This window comes from Muntiacus reevesi, chromosome 1 (genome assembly GCF_963930625.1).
Source record: "Muntiacus reevesi chromosome 1, mMunRee1.1, whole genome shotgun sequence".
NCBI lineage: Eukaryota > Metazoa > Chordata > Mammalia > Artiodactyla > Cervidae > Muntiacus > Muntiacus reevesi.
The window spans coordinates 158,857,823-158,872,905 of NC_089249.1; the positions used below are offsets into that span (position 1 = coordinate 158,857,823).

Consider the following 15,083-nt stretch of genomic DNA (forward strand, 5'->3'; position numbering starts at 1 on the left):
CTTTGGGATTGGAATGAAAACTGACCTTTTCCAGTCCTGTGACCGCAGCTGAGTTTTCCAAATTTGCTGACGTATTGAGTGTAGCACTTTCACAGCATCATCTTTTAGGATTTGAAATAGCTCAACTGGAATTCCGTCACCTCCACTAGCTTTGTTCATAGTGATGTTTCCTAAGGCCCACTTGACTTCACATTGCAGGATGTCTGGCTCTAGGTGAGTGATCACACCATCGTGATTATCTGGGTCATGAAGATGTTTTTTGTGTAGTTCTGTGTATTCTTGCCACCTTTCTTAATATCTTCTGCTTCTGTCAGGTCCATACCATTTCTGTCCGTTTTTTGAGCCCATCTATGCATGAAATGTTCCCTTGGTATCTCTAATTTTCTTGAAGAGATCTCTAGTCTTTTCCATTCTATTGTTTTCCTCTATTTCTTTGCATTGCTGAGGAAGGCTTTTATCTCTCCTTGCTATTCTTTAGAATAAAATATTTCTTAAATATAAAAGCCTTTATTTATTTTAATTTTATTCTTGGCTGTGCCATCCGTGGCTTGCAGGATCTTGGTTCCCCAACCAGGGATTGAAGCCCGGCCCACGGCAGTGAACGCACCAAGTCCTAACCAGTGAACCACCAGGGAATTTCCTAAAAACCTTTAAAATTCCTTTTTTATAAAAGGAATTTGCAATTCTTTTCCATTAGGAGTTAGTTTTCATGATTATTGCTTACTTTTCCTGGTTTTCATAAACATAAATTCATAAATTCAAAATAAAGAATAATTTGCCGTAATACAACTTAGTCTAACTTGACTAATAAACTGTGACTTACTGCCATCCTAGAGTAGGCTTTGTGTAGTCTGTGTCAGTCCATCCACAGCAATGCCCTAAGTAACATTGTTATAAAAAATTAGATGGTCATTAGCAGCTGATCATATTTTTAAAAGCTGGGAGAAACAGCTGATCAGATAGATGATAAGATATTAGAGACTAGAAAGATTTCAGGAGACTGAAACTATGATCCGGATTGAATATAATAAAACTTAATTTGAACAAATATCATCTTACACATAGCTCCAAAAGTCAACTTCCCAAATATGAAATTAGAGAGGCGAGATGGGGCAGCAGTGTGTATAAGGAATTCTGAAGGATATTACCATGCCAGTAATTGTTCAGTAAAGGGACAGATTGTGACTACAAAAGTTAGTTTAATCTTACCTTAAAATGTATCCTAAATAAGCCATTCTCTTATTATGTGCAAACAGTCCTTGAGTACAGGAAGCCATCTCTTTATCAGAGGATCATAGGTCCTGGAAAAAAAGTCCACTTAAAGTTAATCCATTTCATTGGGTGTGCTGGAATTTTCCATTTGCCTTCACAATTTCTACTCTTCTTTTTCTACCCTGCTCTGTGCCTAAGAAAACGGGTCTCTTTGCCTTCTGGCTTCTCATTAGCTTTGGCCATTTGAAGGCACTGGCAGGAGATGAGAGGGCAGAAGGAAAGTAAAGTAAGAATATTTTATTTTCTAACTTCTTCCCCTTGTGATCCCTGTGAGTTGGCTGTGTCCTCATTGTCTACCAAAGGTGGCACTCCCCAAATGGTACTCTCTGGGTTCAAGTCACTGCTCTCTACAGCTGATTCTTCAATTCTAGGATATCTTGGCTTCACACTATTGCTCGCCCCAGGGAGTTTCTCTAAAACATCTCCAAACCTTTGTAAATAGTGAACTCGACTCAGCTACCAGTTTGACTGTTCCTTTTCCATCTAGCTAAGACCCTAACTGATACAAACTAAGTGAGATGTCATAGTACATAGTAAACAAAATTATAGTTTGATTAGAGATTTTAAGTTGAAAATGAAACTGAACATAAAGAGAATAAGTTCATCTTATGTGCCCTGAATTTATGTTATAACTTCAACTTTATATCTTTTTTAGAATAAACAAACAAAAAAAAGACCATACAATTAGTAACAGAATGCTAATTGGATGTTAGGTCTTTGATGCTTTGTTCAGGTTTTGTCTCTAGAATGTATTGTTTTATACGTGATAAGGAAAATAAGGAAAAGTGTAAAGAGTGACTGGTGGACTGCCTTAGTTGGGACAATTAGGGTAGTCCTCCGAGGAGATGTTTATGATGAGATCTGAATGAACAGGGGCTTGGTTGGGGGATGATGATGAATGAAAGAGTATTTATACTCAAGTTTTAGGCCATCATCCATCTCAGTGATGCTAAATGAAATGGTTTATATCATTATACATCTTAAATGTTGGTATATTTAAAAATACTGTGATTTTCCTGGTGATGAAGTAAATTTGCATTAATTACTCAGATTGCTACCCTCAATTTCTTGTGGCTTGCTTTGGGTGTAAAAATAGACCTTGAAATTCTGTTTTAGAATTTTAAACTCAATGTATTAATAGTAGGCTATGGAGGAATTGCATCCTGTGGCTCAGTGGAGATTGCAAATGTGACACATGCTCACCTAACTAACGATTTCAGAAACAACTGTCCCATGGTGTTTGAGTGCAAGGATGTGTGCGCTTGTGGTGATATAATCTTCTAGAAAAGGAAAGTGAAAAACAGAAAGGAAAGCTTTGTGTTTCTGCCTTTGGCTGAAAGTTGAAGGAAAAGTAATATAGAAGCTATTAAATTTAGGGAAATCTCTGGCCATTCTTAGTGGGACTGGGGAAAAGAAGCTCCTGGGCCTGGATGTCTGGTTGGCTTGGGCGTGTCTACTTTGCACCGATGCTGACACTGGTGTCTTTCTGCTGGCAGGTGGCTCAATCACAAAGGAGTGAGACAGAAGCGCCTGAATGCCTGGCTGGGGATCAAGAATGAGGATGCTGATGAGTGAGTTCTCACTGTACCTTTCCGTCACAGGGCTTTGTTGCCAGTGTAAGACATGGGCCTTCTTAATGCTTGCTGAGATACTTGAGCAAATGTCCTCTCTGTTATTTGAGGACATTTGAATCAAGGACTTTGCACCTCTTTAAATTGAAGTGCTTCAAGAGTATGCCATAGGCACTTGAGTTCACAGACCTGCCAAACCATATGAAACCTGGATACTTAAGCATTGCTTATTTAGACAGTCAGGAGTCAGAGTCTTGGATGAGACACCTGAATCTTGTGGTTTCTGCATGATAGCAAATAATGAAATTTTTTTTATCTTATTTTTTGGAATTATTTTTTAAAAAATGCAACTACTTGCAATTCTACTTTGTTATTTTGTGGTTAAGATTTAGAAGAGAGTTTTATTCGTGAATTTGCTTTTAGATGTAAGTAAACTGATTGTTAGAATAATATTTTAACATTTGATTTTTAGGACCTATTTTATCAATGAGGAAGATGAAAACCTGCCCCATTATGATGAGAAAACCTGGTTTGTTGAGGATATCAACCGAGTACAAGCTGAGGACTTGCTTTATGGGAAACCTGACGGTGCATTCTTAATCCGTGAGAGTAGCAAGAAAGGATGTTATGCTTGCTCTGTGGTGTAAGTCTTCTCTGCGGATATAACCTTTTGAAAACTTCTACATTGATTAATAGAAAATCAACCACTCATAAAGTTCAGATCAAATTATTTGAAATATGGTAAAACAAGTAACCATGCCTTAGACCTTTAATATTTCTACAAAGAAAAGTTAGTTGCTTTAGGAGATATATAATCTGAAGTTATTTTGGGGATTTTAATTTAAATGGTAAGCAGGCTAGGCCCTGCAGTTGTTTGTTGTTGGATTTCAGGTATCTGTGAAAAATAATTGGAGATTTTTCAATTGATAAGATCACTTAATTCTTTTCTTTTTTTTTTTTTCTCACTTAATTCTTTAGTAGTCTCCTGCATGCCTAACTTGGCTTTCATTGTCGGATTATGAAGACTTGATTAAATAGAACTGTTTTTACTTCAGAAGAAAAACTAAGTTTTGTACTTAAATAGTATTGTGTTGAGTTAGTGATAGAAAATGTTGGATGTTTTCTTTTTTTCTCTTTTAATTTTATTTATTTATTTATTTTTTTATTTTGGATGTTTTCTTACAACTGTTTGGAAAAGCTTATTTTCCTTTTAATGGAAACTGAATTTCTAGGGACAACTAATTATGCCTCAGTCAGATTTTGCTGTTTTATATATATATATATATATATAAAACAGTTGCCTTTTTAAGGAATATATATATATATTTGCTATTAGTATGTTTTCATTGACAATGACCATACCTAGAGAGGACGTATAGTATGATGGTCATGAGAGAAGCTTTGGGATCAGATATACAGGATTCAAATCCTGACCTACTACTTAACCATATGTGTGACCTAGGGTAAATTACTTAACTTTTCTTTTCCTAGTTTCTTTATCTATAAAAGAAGCATAAGAATAATATCTACTTAAGGGTTTTTACAGTACTACATGAGTTAATATATGTGATATAATATGCTTTGATCAGTGCTGGAACATAATAAGTAAATGTTGTTTACTAATATTATTATGATAATGATGCTGCTGCTGGACATGCCAGAAAGCAAGCAAGGATCACAGATGATTTGAGGACAAAGTGGTGAGGCTAGACAAAAGACACTTGTATTAACAGAGTGCTTTTACTTATCCTTAGCGATCTATCTCTGTCATGCAGAGTTTGAATCCAGCTTTACCTGGTTTCAAAACCCACTTTTTTTTTTTTTTTGGCACCACGCTCTCTTCATTTCACAGTAAAATATCCAAGATAAATGAAATCACCGTGACATAGGTATCACCAGTAGGCTGTGTGCATGAAGAACTGAGTCTGGTGGAGAAAGGGTTGGGAGATTTTGTGTAAGAGGTGGTGTTGAGCTGGACTTGGAAAGGATGAATAATGGGGTGTCTGTGGGCAAAATGTAAGGGAGGTATTGGATTAGTGTTATCCCTGGATAGAGCTACTTGAAACATTTCATTTCTTTGTGACCTGGGCTCAGATCCTCAAGTTTTCTGAGTGGAAATGGCAGGAGAAGATGGCTCTTGTGGGATCTGGGATCGTTAAGAGCAATAAAAAGAAGACAGTAAGCCCAGTGCATTAGCCCCTCACCCTTATCCAGGTCCCTGTGTGGCAGCCTTGTGGGTTAAGGACTTGGCTGGTGGAAGGTGCTGCTCAGCTGCTCAGGTAGTTCCTGAGAGACCAGGGAGCAGCTTTAGCATCTTGGGGAGCTGTATTCTTTTCCCCTTCTCTTTAGCCATAGACTTGACCAGTAGTGTGGATTTCTGTTGCCTATGAAAACCAGCTTCAGTCATGTATCATATTGGGGTTCACCTTGGGGGACATTGGAAGCAAGAGTCTGGCATCACAGACTTCTACTTGTTTGCCAGCCACTACAGCTGTAGAAAGCCTGCTTACAGTGATTTTTCAATTTACTTAGGACTAAGTTAAGGACTTGCTTAACTCTACAGCCTTCTCAGGCTAGAGACCTGTAGCCAACAATGGATGTATTTATGTTAGGTAGTGAGCAGTTGTGATCCTTACATTGTTATTGCCATTTGGCTTAAGAAATTTGATTAGGGATAGAACATATAGGTCAACAAGGAAACAGAAGACTTGAACAACTCTATAAAACAACTAGACCTAGCTGGTGGTGCTAGTGGTAAAGAACCAGCCTGCTAATGCAGGAGATGTAAGAGATGTGGATTTGATGCCTGGGTCGGGAAGATCTCCCCTGGAGAAAGAAATGGCAACCTGCTCCAGTATTCTTGCCTGGGAAATTCCATGGACAGAGGAGCCTGGAGGACTACAGTCCGTGGGGTCACGAAGAGCTGGGCATGACTGAACTCACCCACACACACACAGAGACATCTTTAGCACACTCCACCTAACAACAGCAGAACACACATTCTTCTCAAGCATACATGAAACATCATCCAGGCTAGACCGCACTTTAGGCCACAAGTCTCAATAAATAGGGTTGAGATCATACAAAATATGTTGTCTATAACCACAATGGAAAGAAATTAGAAATAAAAAATAAGGAAATTTGGGAAATTCACAGAATGGACAATAAGTAACATATTCCTAAATTACCAATAGATTAAAAAAAGAAAACAAGGGAAATTAGAAAATACTTTGGGTTAAAAGAGAAACACAGAATAGCGAAACTTATCTAATGTAGCTAAAGCATTGCTAAGAGGGAAATTGATAATTGAAGCTCTCAAATCAATAACCTACTTTCTTCCACCTTAAGAAACTGAAAAAAAAAAGAGCTAACTAAACCCAAACAAGCAGAAAGAAGGGAATAATAAAGATTAGAATAGAAGTAAATAAAATGGAGAATAGAAAATAATTAAGGAAATCAATGAAGCTGAAAGATGGGATGATGGGATGAATAAAATTGATAACCTCTTTTCTAGTAGTCATGTACAGATGTGAGAGCTGGACTATAAAGAAGGCTGAGCACCAAAGAATTGATGCTTTTGAATTGTGGTGCCAGAAAAAGACTCTCTAGAGTCCCTTGGATAGCAAGGAGATCAAACCAGTTAATCCTAAAGGAAATCAGTCCTGAATATTCATTGGAAGGACTGATGCTGAAGCTGAAGCTCTAATACTTTGGTCACCTGATGCAAAGAGCTAACTCACTGGAAAAGACGCTGATGTTGGGCAAGATTGAAGGCAAAAGAAGAGGGTGGCAGAGGATGAGATGAACTGACTCCGTAGACACGACTTTGAGTAAACCAATTCAATGCACATGAATTTGAGCAAACTCCAGGAGATAGTGAAGGACAGAGGAACCTGGCATGCTGCATTCCAAAGGGTCGCAAAGAGTTGGACATGACTTAATCACTGAACAACAACAACAAAGCTAAACTCACACGCACGCACACACCTGGAGAGAGAAGACACAAATTCCTAAAATCAGGGTGAAAGAGGGGACACTAGTTGTAGCCCTTACAGAGATTTAAAAAAAATAATGATGGAATACTATAAATAATTATATGCTAACAAATTAAACAACCTAGAGGAAATAGACAAATGCCTGAAGCACACAAACTACCAAAACTGACTTAACAGGAAGCAGAAAATCTGAATAGAACTATAATAAGTATAGAAATTGAATCACTAATTTAAAAAACTATCCACAAAGAAAACCCCAGGCCTAGTTAGTTTTATTGGTGAATTCTACCAAACATTATGAAAAGAATTAACACAGTTCCTTCATAGACTTTCCAAAAAATTGGAGCAAATACTTCCCAGTTTGTTTAATGAGGGTATATTCCTTATGAATATAGACATAAAAATCTTTAACAAAACACTAGCAAAGCAACTCCAGCAGCATATAAGAAGGATTATAAACCATAACTAAGTAGGATTAAAAATCAGTGTAAATAAACCATATAAATAGATTAAGGACAAAAATCAACTGACAAAAATCTACTCATTATTTCAGTAGATTCAGAAGAAGTATTTTTACACTCTTATTTGTTAAAACACACTGAAAAAACTAGAGATAGGCGGGTACTTCCCAACCTGATAAAGAACATGAAAAACCCACAGCTGACATCATACTTAGTGGTAAAAAACTGAGTACTTTTCTTTAAGAGCTGGAAGAGACTAAGGATGTCTTTTCTCATCACTTCTAATCATTGTACAGAAAATTCTAGCTGGGGCATTTATGCAAGAAAAAGAAAAGGCTTCCAGATTAGAAAGGAAGAAGTAAACTATTAGAACTAATAAATGCATTCAGCAGGGTGTAGGTTAAAAGATTAGAAAACAAAAATCAGTTGTATTTCTGTATACTAGAAGTGAACAACCTGAAAATGTGTAATAGCATAAAAATTATAAAATGCCTAGGTTTAAAGTTGCAAGAACTGTACAGTGAAAACTATGAAACATCACTGAAAGAACTTAAAATCTAAATAAGTGGGAAAACATCCTGTATTCATAGATGGCAGGACTTTCCACATTGATTTGTGTGTTTGGTATAATCCCCATAAATAGTACCAGCTGACTTTGTACAGAAATGACAAGCTGATCTTAAAATTGATATGATAATACAAGGGATCCAGAACAGTTAAAATAATCCTGAAGGGATAGGAAAGAGTTGAAGTATATTTCCCAATTTGAAAACTTACTACAAAGTTGTAGTAATTAAAATTGTGAAGTACTAATGTAAGATAAAAGTTATGACCAACCTAGACAGCATGTTAAATAGCAGAGACATTACTTTGTTAGCAAATAACAAAGGTCCATCTAGTCAAGGCTGTAGTTTTTCCAGTAGTCATGGATGGATGTGAGAGTTGGACTATATAGAAAACTGAGCACTGAAGAATTGATGCTTTTGAACTGTGGTGTTGGAGAAGACTCTTGAGAGTCCCTTGGACTGCAAGGAGATCCAACCAGTCCATCCTAAAGGAAATCAGTCCTGAATGTTCATTGGAAGGACTGATGTTGAAGCTGAAACTCAATACTTTGGCTACCTGATGCAAAGAACTGACTCATTTGAAAAGACCCTGATGCTGGGAAAGATTGAAGGGAGGAGAACGGGACGACAGAGGATGAGATGGTTGGATGGCATCACCGACTCAATGGATATGAGTTTGAGTAAACTCCGGGAGTTGGTGATGGACAGGGAGGCCTGGCGTGCTGCAGTCCGTGGGGTCACAAGGAATCAGACATGACTGAGCGACTGAACTGAACTCTGAGGGCTTCCCTGGTAGCTCTACTGGTAAAGAATCCTGCAATGCAGGAGACCCAGGTTCGATCCCTGAGTCGGGAAGATTCCCTGGAGAAGAAAGTGGCAACCGACTCCAGTACTCTTGCCTGGAGAATTTCATGGACAGGGGAGCCTTGGTGGGCTACAGTCCATGGGGTTGCAAAGAGTTGGACACGACTGAGTAAGCGCAACAGAAGACTAAACATGAATCAATGAATAGAAATGACAGCCACGAGATAACCCCCTACATTTACGACCAGTTGGTTTTCAACAAGGTTCTCAAGACCAAAGGGGAAAAAACAGTCATTTCAACACAGTGCTGGGACAGCTAGTGAGCCACATGCAAAAGAATGAATTTGTACCCCCACTTCATGCCACATACAAAATTGAACTCAAAATGTGTCATATAACTAAATGTAAGGGCTAAAAGATAAAACACTTAGGAGAAAAGGTAGGCATAAATCTTTGTTACTTTGGAATGACCAGTGGTCTCTTACATATCAAAAGCACGAATGACAAAAAGATGAATTGGACTTCTCCACAATTAAAGACTGTCTGCATCAAAGGACACTATCGGGAAAGTGGAAAGACAACCCACAGAATGGGAGAAAATATTTGCAAATCATACATCTAATCAACTAGTGTCTAATACATAAAGAACTCTTAATAAAAAGACAACTGCCCCAATTTAAAAATGGGCAATGGCAAATAGACATTTCTTTAAAGAAGATATAAAGATGGTCGATAAACATGTGAAAAGATGCTCAACATTATTAGTCATTAGGGAGCTGTAAATCAAAACTACAAGGAGATACTAAAAAGATGGACAATAACAAGTCTTGACAGGGATGTGGAGAAAGCTGCTGGCAGGAATTTAAAGTGGTGCAACACTTCAGAAAACAGTTTGGCAGTTCCTCAAAAGGTTTAACTTTCTTTGGCAGGCAGGGTGGGGCGCATGCCATGTGGCTTGTGGGATCTTAGTTCTCCCATGAGGGATTGAACCCAGGGCCATAGCAGTGAAAGCACAGAGTCCTTGCCACTGGACTGCTGGGGAATTCCCAAAAAGTTTGTTTTACTTATGATTCAACAGTTGCCCTCTTACATATACATCTAAGACGACTGAAAACAGGTGTCCATACAAAAACTTGTACATAAATATTCATTATAGCCCCAAAATGTTAACAATCCAAGTGACCCATAAATTGATGAATGGATAACCAAATTGTAGTGTATCTATACAATAGAATATTACTCAACTCTGAGGAGAAATGAAGTCTCAATACATGATACCACATAAAAGAACTTTGAAAATGGTGCTCCAAGTGAAAGTAGCCAGACAAAAGATTGAGTAATATTGTATGATTCCATTTATATAAAATGTCCGGAATAGGCAAAGCCATAGTGACAGGAAGTAGATTATTGGTCACCAGGGTCTAAGGGGAGGGAGGAATACAGTGAACGTTGATGGTTACATGGTTTCTTTTTAGGGTGATGAAAATATTCTGGAATTAGTTATTGTTGCACAATCTTGTGCCTATTTTAAAAACAACTGATTCGTACGTTAAATTTTTTTTGTTGTTTGGTTTGGTTTGCCCCTTCCAGTGCATTCTTACCTAATTAAGGTCCCGAGCTAAGTGACTGAATGCAGCCACCCATTTGAGCCCCACCAAGCCTTGGGAAATGAAGGGTGTCTCTGTGACCAGTGTGGAAGGAGCTGGGGGGACACAAGGGTGTGATGTCATGCAAGCTCTGATGGACGAAAGGCTGCTGCTTCTCCTTTGCAGAACAGTTGCTGTCAGACTTCTGGTCTTTAGGGCCCCTGTATGTTGCCACCTGCTGTAACGCCAGCGGTGTCTGTGTGTTGTCGTTGCAGCGCCGATGGAGAGGTGAAGCACTGCGTGATCTACAGCACTGCTCGGGGCTACGGCTTCGCAGAGCCCTACAACCTGTACAGCTCCCTGAAGGAGCTGGTGCTGCACTACCAGCAGACGTCCCTGGTGCAGCACAACGACTCTCTCAACGTCAGGCTCGCCTACCCTGTCCACGCACAGATGCCCTCGCTCTGCAGATAAAGAGGGAGCAGTGGCTCTCTAGCAACACTTTTCTACAGTTTTTATTAGACTATGAGGGCATTCTTTCTACGTAGACTGCTTGTTTTGCACAAGAAGTGATTCTGTGAATGTGAAGTGGAGAGGCCGAGCAGCAGCCGGCCAGGATGGGGACGTACGGGGCCTGGGGTTCTCGGGGACTCAGCCGTGCCACTGCACTGACATAGGAAGCTGGGAGCAGATGCTGGTTTTTGGGAAAGTCTTTCATTGGGGTTTTTGTTTTACTTAGCCAGGCACCCTCAAGAGAACATGCTAGGTCTGATTGGGGTGGGGGTTGTATCTGGAAGCCTCTGAGGAGTCCCTGTCCTCTTCTGAGAGGCCAAGGTGCTTTAAGACCGTGGTGGGGCTTGGCCCTGTTGGGAGTCTGTTTTGGTCTGGCGGTCTCTCTTCCTCCCAAAAAGAAGGTGGTTTTGGTTCAGTGGTAGAATGGCATTTGGTGAAAAAGACAACCAAAGGAAAATGGGGAGGCTTGGGATTTCATTTAAAGAATTGTAATCTGTGGGTAAAAAAACTTTCAACTGAAGGTACCTAACCAGTATAGTTTAGTGTCAGCATCTCAGTAGCTCCTCTCTCTAAAGAAGCATTATGTTTCGAAACCACATTGGTCCCAGCAAAACAATGCTTGCTGCCAGACTAGGGTGTGATGGAAGATGGTGGCACTAGTATCTGAATGCACACTTCTGAACCAAAACTTGAAAATAAAAGGAAAACTAGAGACTGTTAGTTTTAGCAGACACTAAAATTGGTCAGTGTAATTCCTTTTGCCCTGCCCTTGTTTCTCAGAGATGAGGAATAGTGTTCTTTTTGTGGGCTGGTGAGCTTTGAATTATAAAATGAAGTTGGTGCTTGTGTGGTGGTGTTTTCTTAGCCTAAAGAATGATCTGTTGTTTGATCTTTGTAACTTGTGTGTATGAGTAAAGAAAAGGTGCAATCCAGTGCTTTTTAGATGGCTTGATATACCAAATAATGATCTAGAACAACATTCTTCTATGTGCTTCCACAAGTTGAAAGGTCCTGCAGAAACAGTCAATGTGTTTAATTTCCTGTCATCTCCTGTCCTTTTCTGGGCAGGGCCAGGGGAGCCATAGATGGCTAAGGCTGTGGCTGGAAGGGAGCCAGGTGTGGTCAGGGACTTTAGGAGGTCACAGGCCCGGGGCTTTGGTGTCCCAGGCAAGGGCTGTACGTCACCCTTGTGCTTCCAGATAGTGGTTGCTGAAACTTCTGCAAGGAGAGGAAAGGATGGCTTGGCATTCAGACTGTTAGCTGAAATCATCTGGAAGCTGTTCTTTGCCTTTTTTGTGATCCTGCCATTAAGATGATGTGCACAGACTGTCCTCATGCTCCAGTGGCCCTGATTTTAGGCCAGGAACCTTCTGCTTCATGTGGCTTAAGCCTTCCAGCTGAGTGAAGCTGGGCAAATGGAGTTGGGGCAGCATCTACTCCTACCTCCATCGTGTTCCACCCCCATCAGTCAACACTCATTTGACAAACAAAAGAGTCCAGCTGCCTCTGAGCCAATCCGAGAGCTGTAATCGGCTTGAATGAGTCAGCTGTTTGAGCCCAAAACTGTGCAGTCAGACTTCCTGGCTGAGTAGGGAAGCCAATATCTGAGTCTTATTGAATCAGGTTTACACCTAGGGAAGCTCTAGTTTGGGGGATGAGAGAAAGAAATTTTGCTTTCCCTGAGCATTTATCTTGGTGACAGGATCTAGAATGTGCCACGACATAGAAATAGATTAAAATTTGGGAGAGAACCTCCAGTTACTAACAATGAAGACAGAAAGGAAAGGGGGCATATCTTTGGCTTTTCCTTGGTTACGTTGCAGTTTCAGGATTGGATGAGGCAGACAAATGAAACCTCCTCCAGTGTCGCTGTTCTAACCTGAGCCCTTAACTGATACCAGCCACCTGGACATTCCTTCCCCAGATGGCCAGATTGAAATCTTGCTAAGAGTTTTACTGAGAAATAAGGCCAGACCAACTACTGCGAGGCATGCCTGCCTGATGGCTTTGTGCCTTAAACAGCTAGATGCTCAAGATGGGGTGCCAGGAATCCCTTCTTTCTGGTATTAAAATTTAGTGTGTTCTGGTTATCTCTTAAATGAAAACCAGGATACATGCTGTAATGTTGAACCATGCTGTGTTGCTTGTCAGGCAGCATCAATTAAGGGCATGTAGGGAGCGAGCAAGTGCAGTCTATCGCCCACACTTGGGCTGGCTTGTGGAGGAGGGCCACTCATTTTTAAGTCCTACATTCCTTCACCTGTTTGTTGCTTTCCTGTTTTTCATTCTTGAATTTGTTGCTTCATGGGAACTAAGACATAGGGATCATTTGAGAAGTTGGAAAGTATCTTTTCTGACTAGTTGCCACATGATTTGCTTGATCTTGACCAGTGGAAATAGCAGAGGGACCAGTCTACTAACCACTGGGAGGGGTAGTATGCAGCTCCTTTATTCTGTGGTCCTGGCCCCCTTCATCAGAGCTTAGCTCCATGTCTTACCCCGTGATCTGGGCCCTGGGATTCTCGCTTGGCATCTTCAGTGCAGTCTCACTGAGGCAGAGGGTAAAGAAACAGACCAAGACCAGAGGGACTCACTGTCTTCCTGGCTAGGGAAGCTGGCCAGCAACGTGGAAGCAGCTCCAGGCTGGCTGGACACTGGTCAGAGGCCTGTCTATTCTGGGTGGAGCTTTCGTCACAGAACAATGCTTTGTCTCCACCTGGCCACAGATGCTAACCAAGCCTCGACCATAGCTCAGGCTTGTATAGACTAGCAGTGTCCTTACCCCTAATTTGGCCAAGACTTCTGATACCGCCCCTACTCTGTCTCTAAGCCTCGATGAGACCCTCACAGGCTTTGCAGAAGCTCTGAGAACCAGTGTGGTGTCTTCCATGGGTCTCCTTGCAGCAAGAAATGAGTCTCATGGGTCCTCTTGGGCCAAGAACTGCATCTGGGCAAATTACTGTTTTTTCAAGGTATTTTCTGTTGCCAGTTAAGACTCTTTATTAGCTAGCTCTCTGTGAGGCTTCAGTGGCCTCAAAGCAGAGGGTCCAGATGGGGGCCTAGCTGGGCCCTCTGCTGTCAACTGCTCAGCCTTGCTCTAGCTCCAGCCACTTGTGACGAAAAACAACCTTGTTTCCTTACAAATTGCAGCATGTGACTTTGGTGCCCTGTTGTTACTCGTGAAAAACCTATTCTTCTGTTGTCTTTGATGTAGTCAAAAAAATTCATGTAGTTACGTAAAAATATCTGATTCACAAGGAAGCCAACTATATGTCTTGTGCTGGGACAGTTCATAATGTAGTTCCTAGACCACTTTTGCAAGTTGTTCTTGTCACCAGATGTGTTCAGACATTGCTGTGCAGTTGTGGGGGAGGGTGGGGGAGGTGAGGGGAGATCCTTTTGGTCTTTTTGTTTTTTACCTTCCCCAAGAGGGGACAGTCTGGCCAACTTGCTCCAGTAATGCAATAAAGACATTGCAATAAAGCACCTTTGGTTCTCATGCTGTGGAGAAGTGGGCTGGGGTTGGGGGCAAAAGGGAGAGGACTGGGGTATTGAAAAGTCCTGAAGCTGCCAAACCTTCTCTCCCATGAGCACCAGATCGGTCCTGGGGCTGAACCGGGGCTACAAAAATGCTTCCACCAACACTGGGGGACTCAGAAACTAACCCTGAGAAAGTTTAACATTGGAGCTCTTTCATTGCCACCCCATTCCTATTAGAAAGCCCACTGAGTTGATTCTCATCACATCTCTTTGCCCAGAAATCTGTTTGCACATTCTGCTGTGGGGGTAGAGGATGTGGGCTGACTTACAGTGTGTCCTCTTGTGCCCCAGGCCCTGTCACCCTCCTACCACAACACTTTGTTGAGGTCCCTACGTGTTGGGAGCATAATCAGCAAACATGACCACCACCCTGGGCAACAGGCGCCACCCACACGTACTGAACTGCAGATCAGACTGAAAGGTGATAAATCTGTTCTGAATGACCTTGCCTATATTCTTCCTCCCTGCCATACTTAGCTACAGAGCACCCTCAAGGCCAGGGCTAGAAACTATGGATAATTTCCCCTAATTGCAAGAGTTCTTCCCCACTGTCAGCATGGGATACTCAGACTCCTATCTCCAGCCCAGTCCTCTCCTGAACTCCACCTGCTGCCACTGGCCCCTTGGATGTCCCACAGGAGTTTGTTCACAGAAGAAACATATGCTTGGCTATGAATTCCCTTACCTTTCTACCACCACACCTGGTCTACAGCCACATAACTCCTCTCCCTCTCAGCTGTTAAATTACAAACGGTAGCCCTCCTCTTCCTATTGA

At 41.1% G+C, this 15,083-nt stretch overlaps 1 protein-coding gene across 5 annotated transcripts in view; it reads left to right on the forward strand.

Annotated features, from left to right (window-relative positions):
- Positions 1 to 14,161, forward strand: part of PIK3R3 (phosphoinositide-3-kinase regulatory subunit 3) — a 97,978-nt gene extending 83,817 nt beyond the window's left edge. For 3 of the 5 annotated variants that reach the window (XM_065913878.1, XM_065913885.1, XM_065913893.1), the window contains exons 8-10: positions 2,769 to 2,843; positions 3,316 to 3,486; positions 10,531 to 14,160. In XM_065913878.1, the coding sequence (XP_065769950.1) occupies positions 2,769 to 2,843; positions 3,316 to 3,486; positions 10,531 to 10,729 (445 nt within the window). In that variant the 3' untranslated portion in view covers positions 10,730 to 14,160. Of the gene's footprint in view, positions 1 to 2,768; positions 2,844 to 3,315; positions 3,487 to 10,530 lie in introns of all 5 variants that reach the window. The other 2 variants (XM_065913865.1, XM_065913868.1) reach the window with 1 other exon arrangement.
- Positions 14,162 to 15,083: the final 922 nt, after the last annotated feature.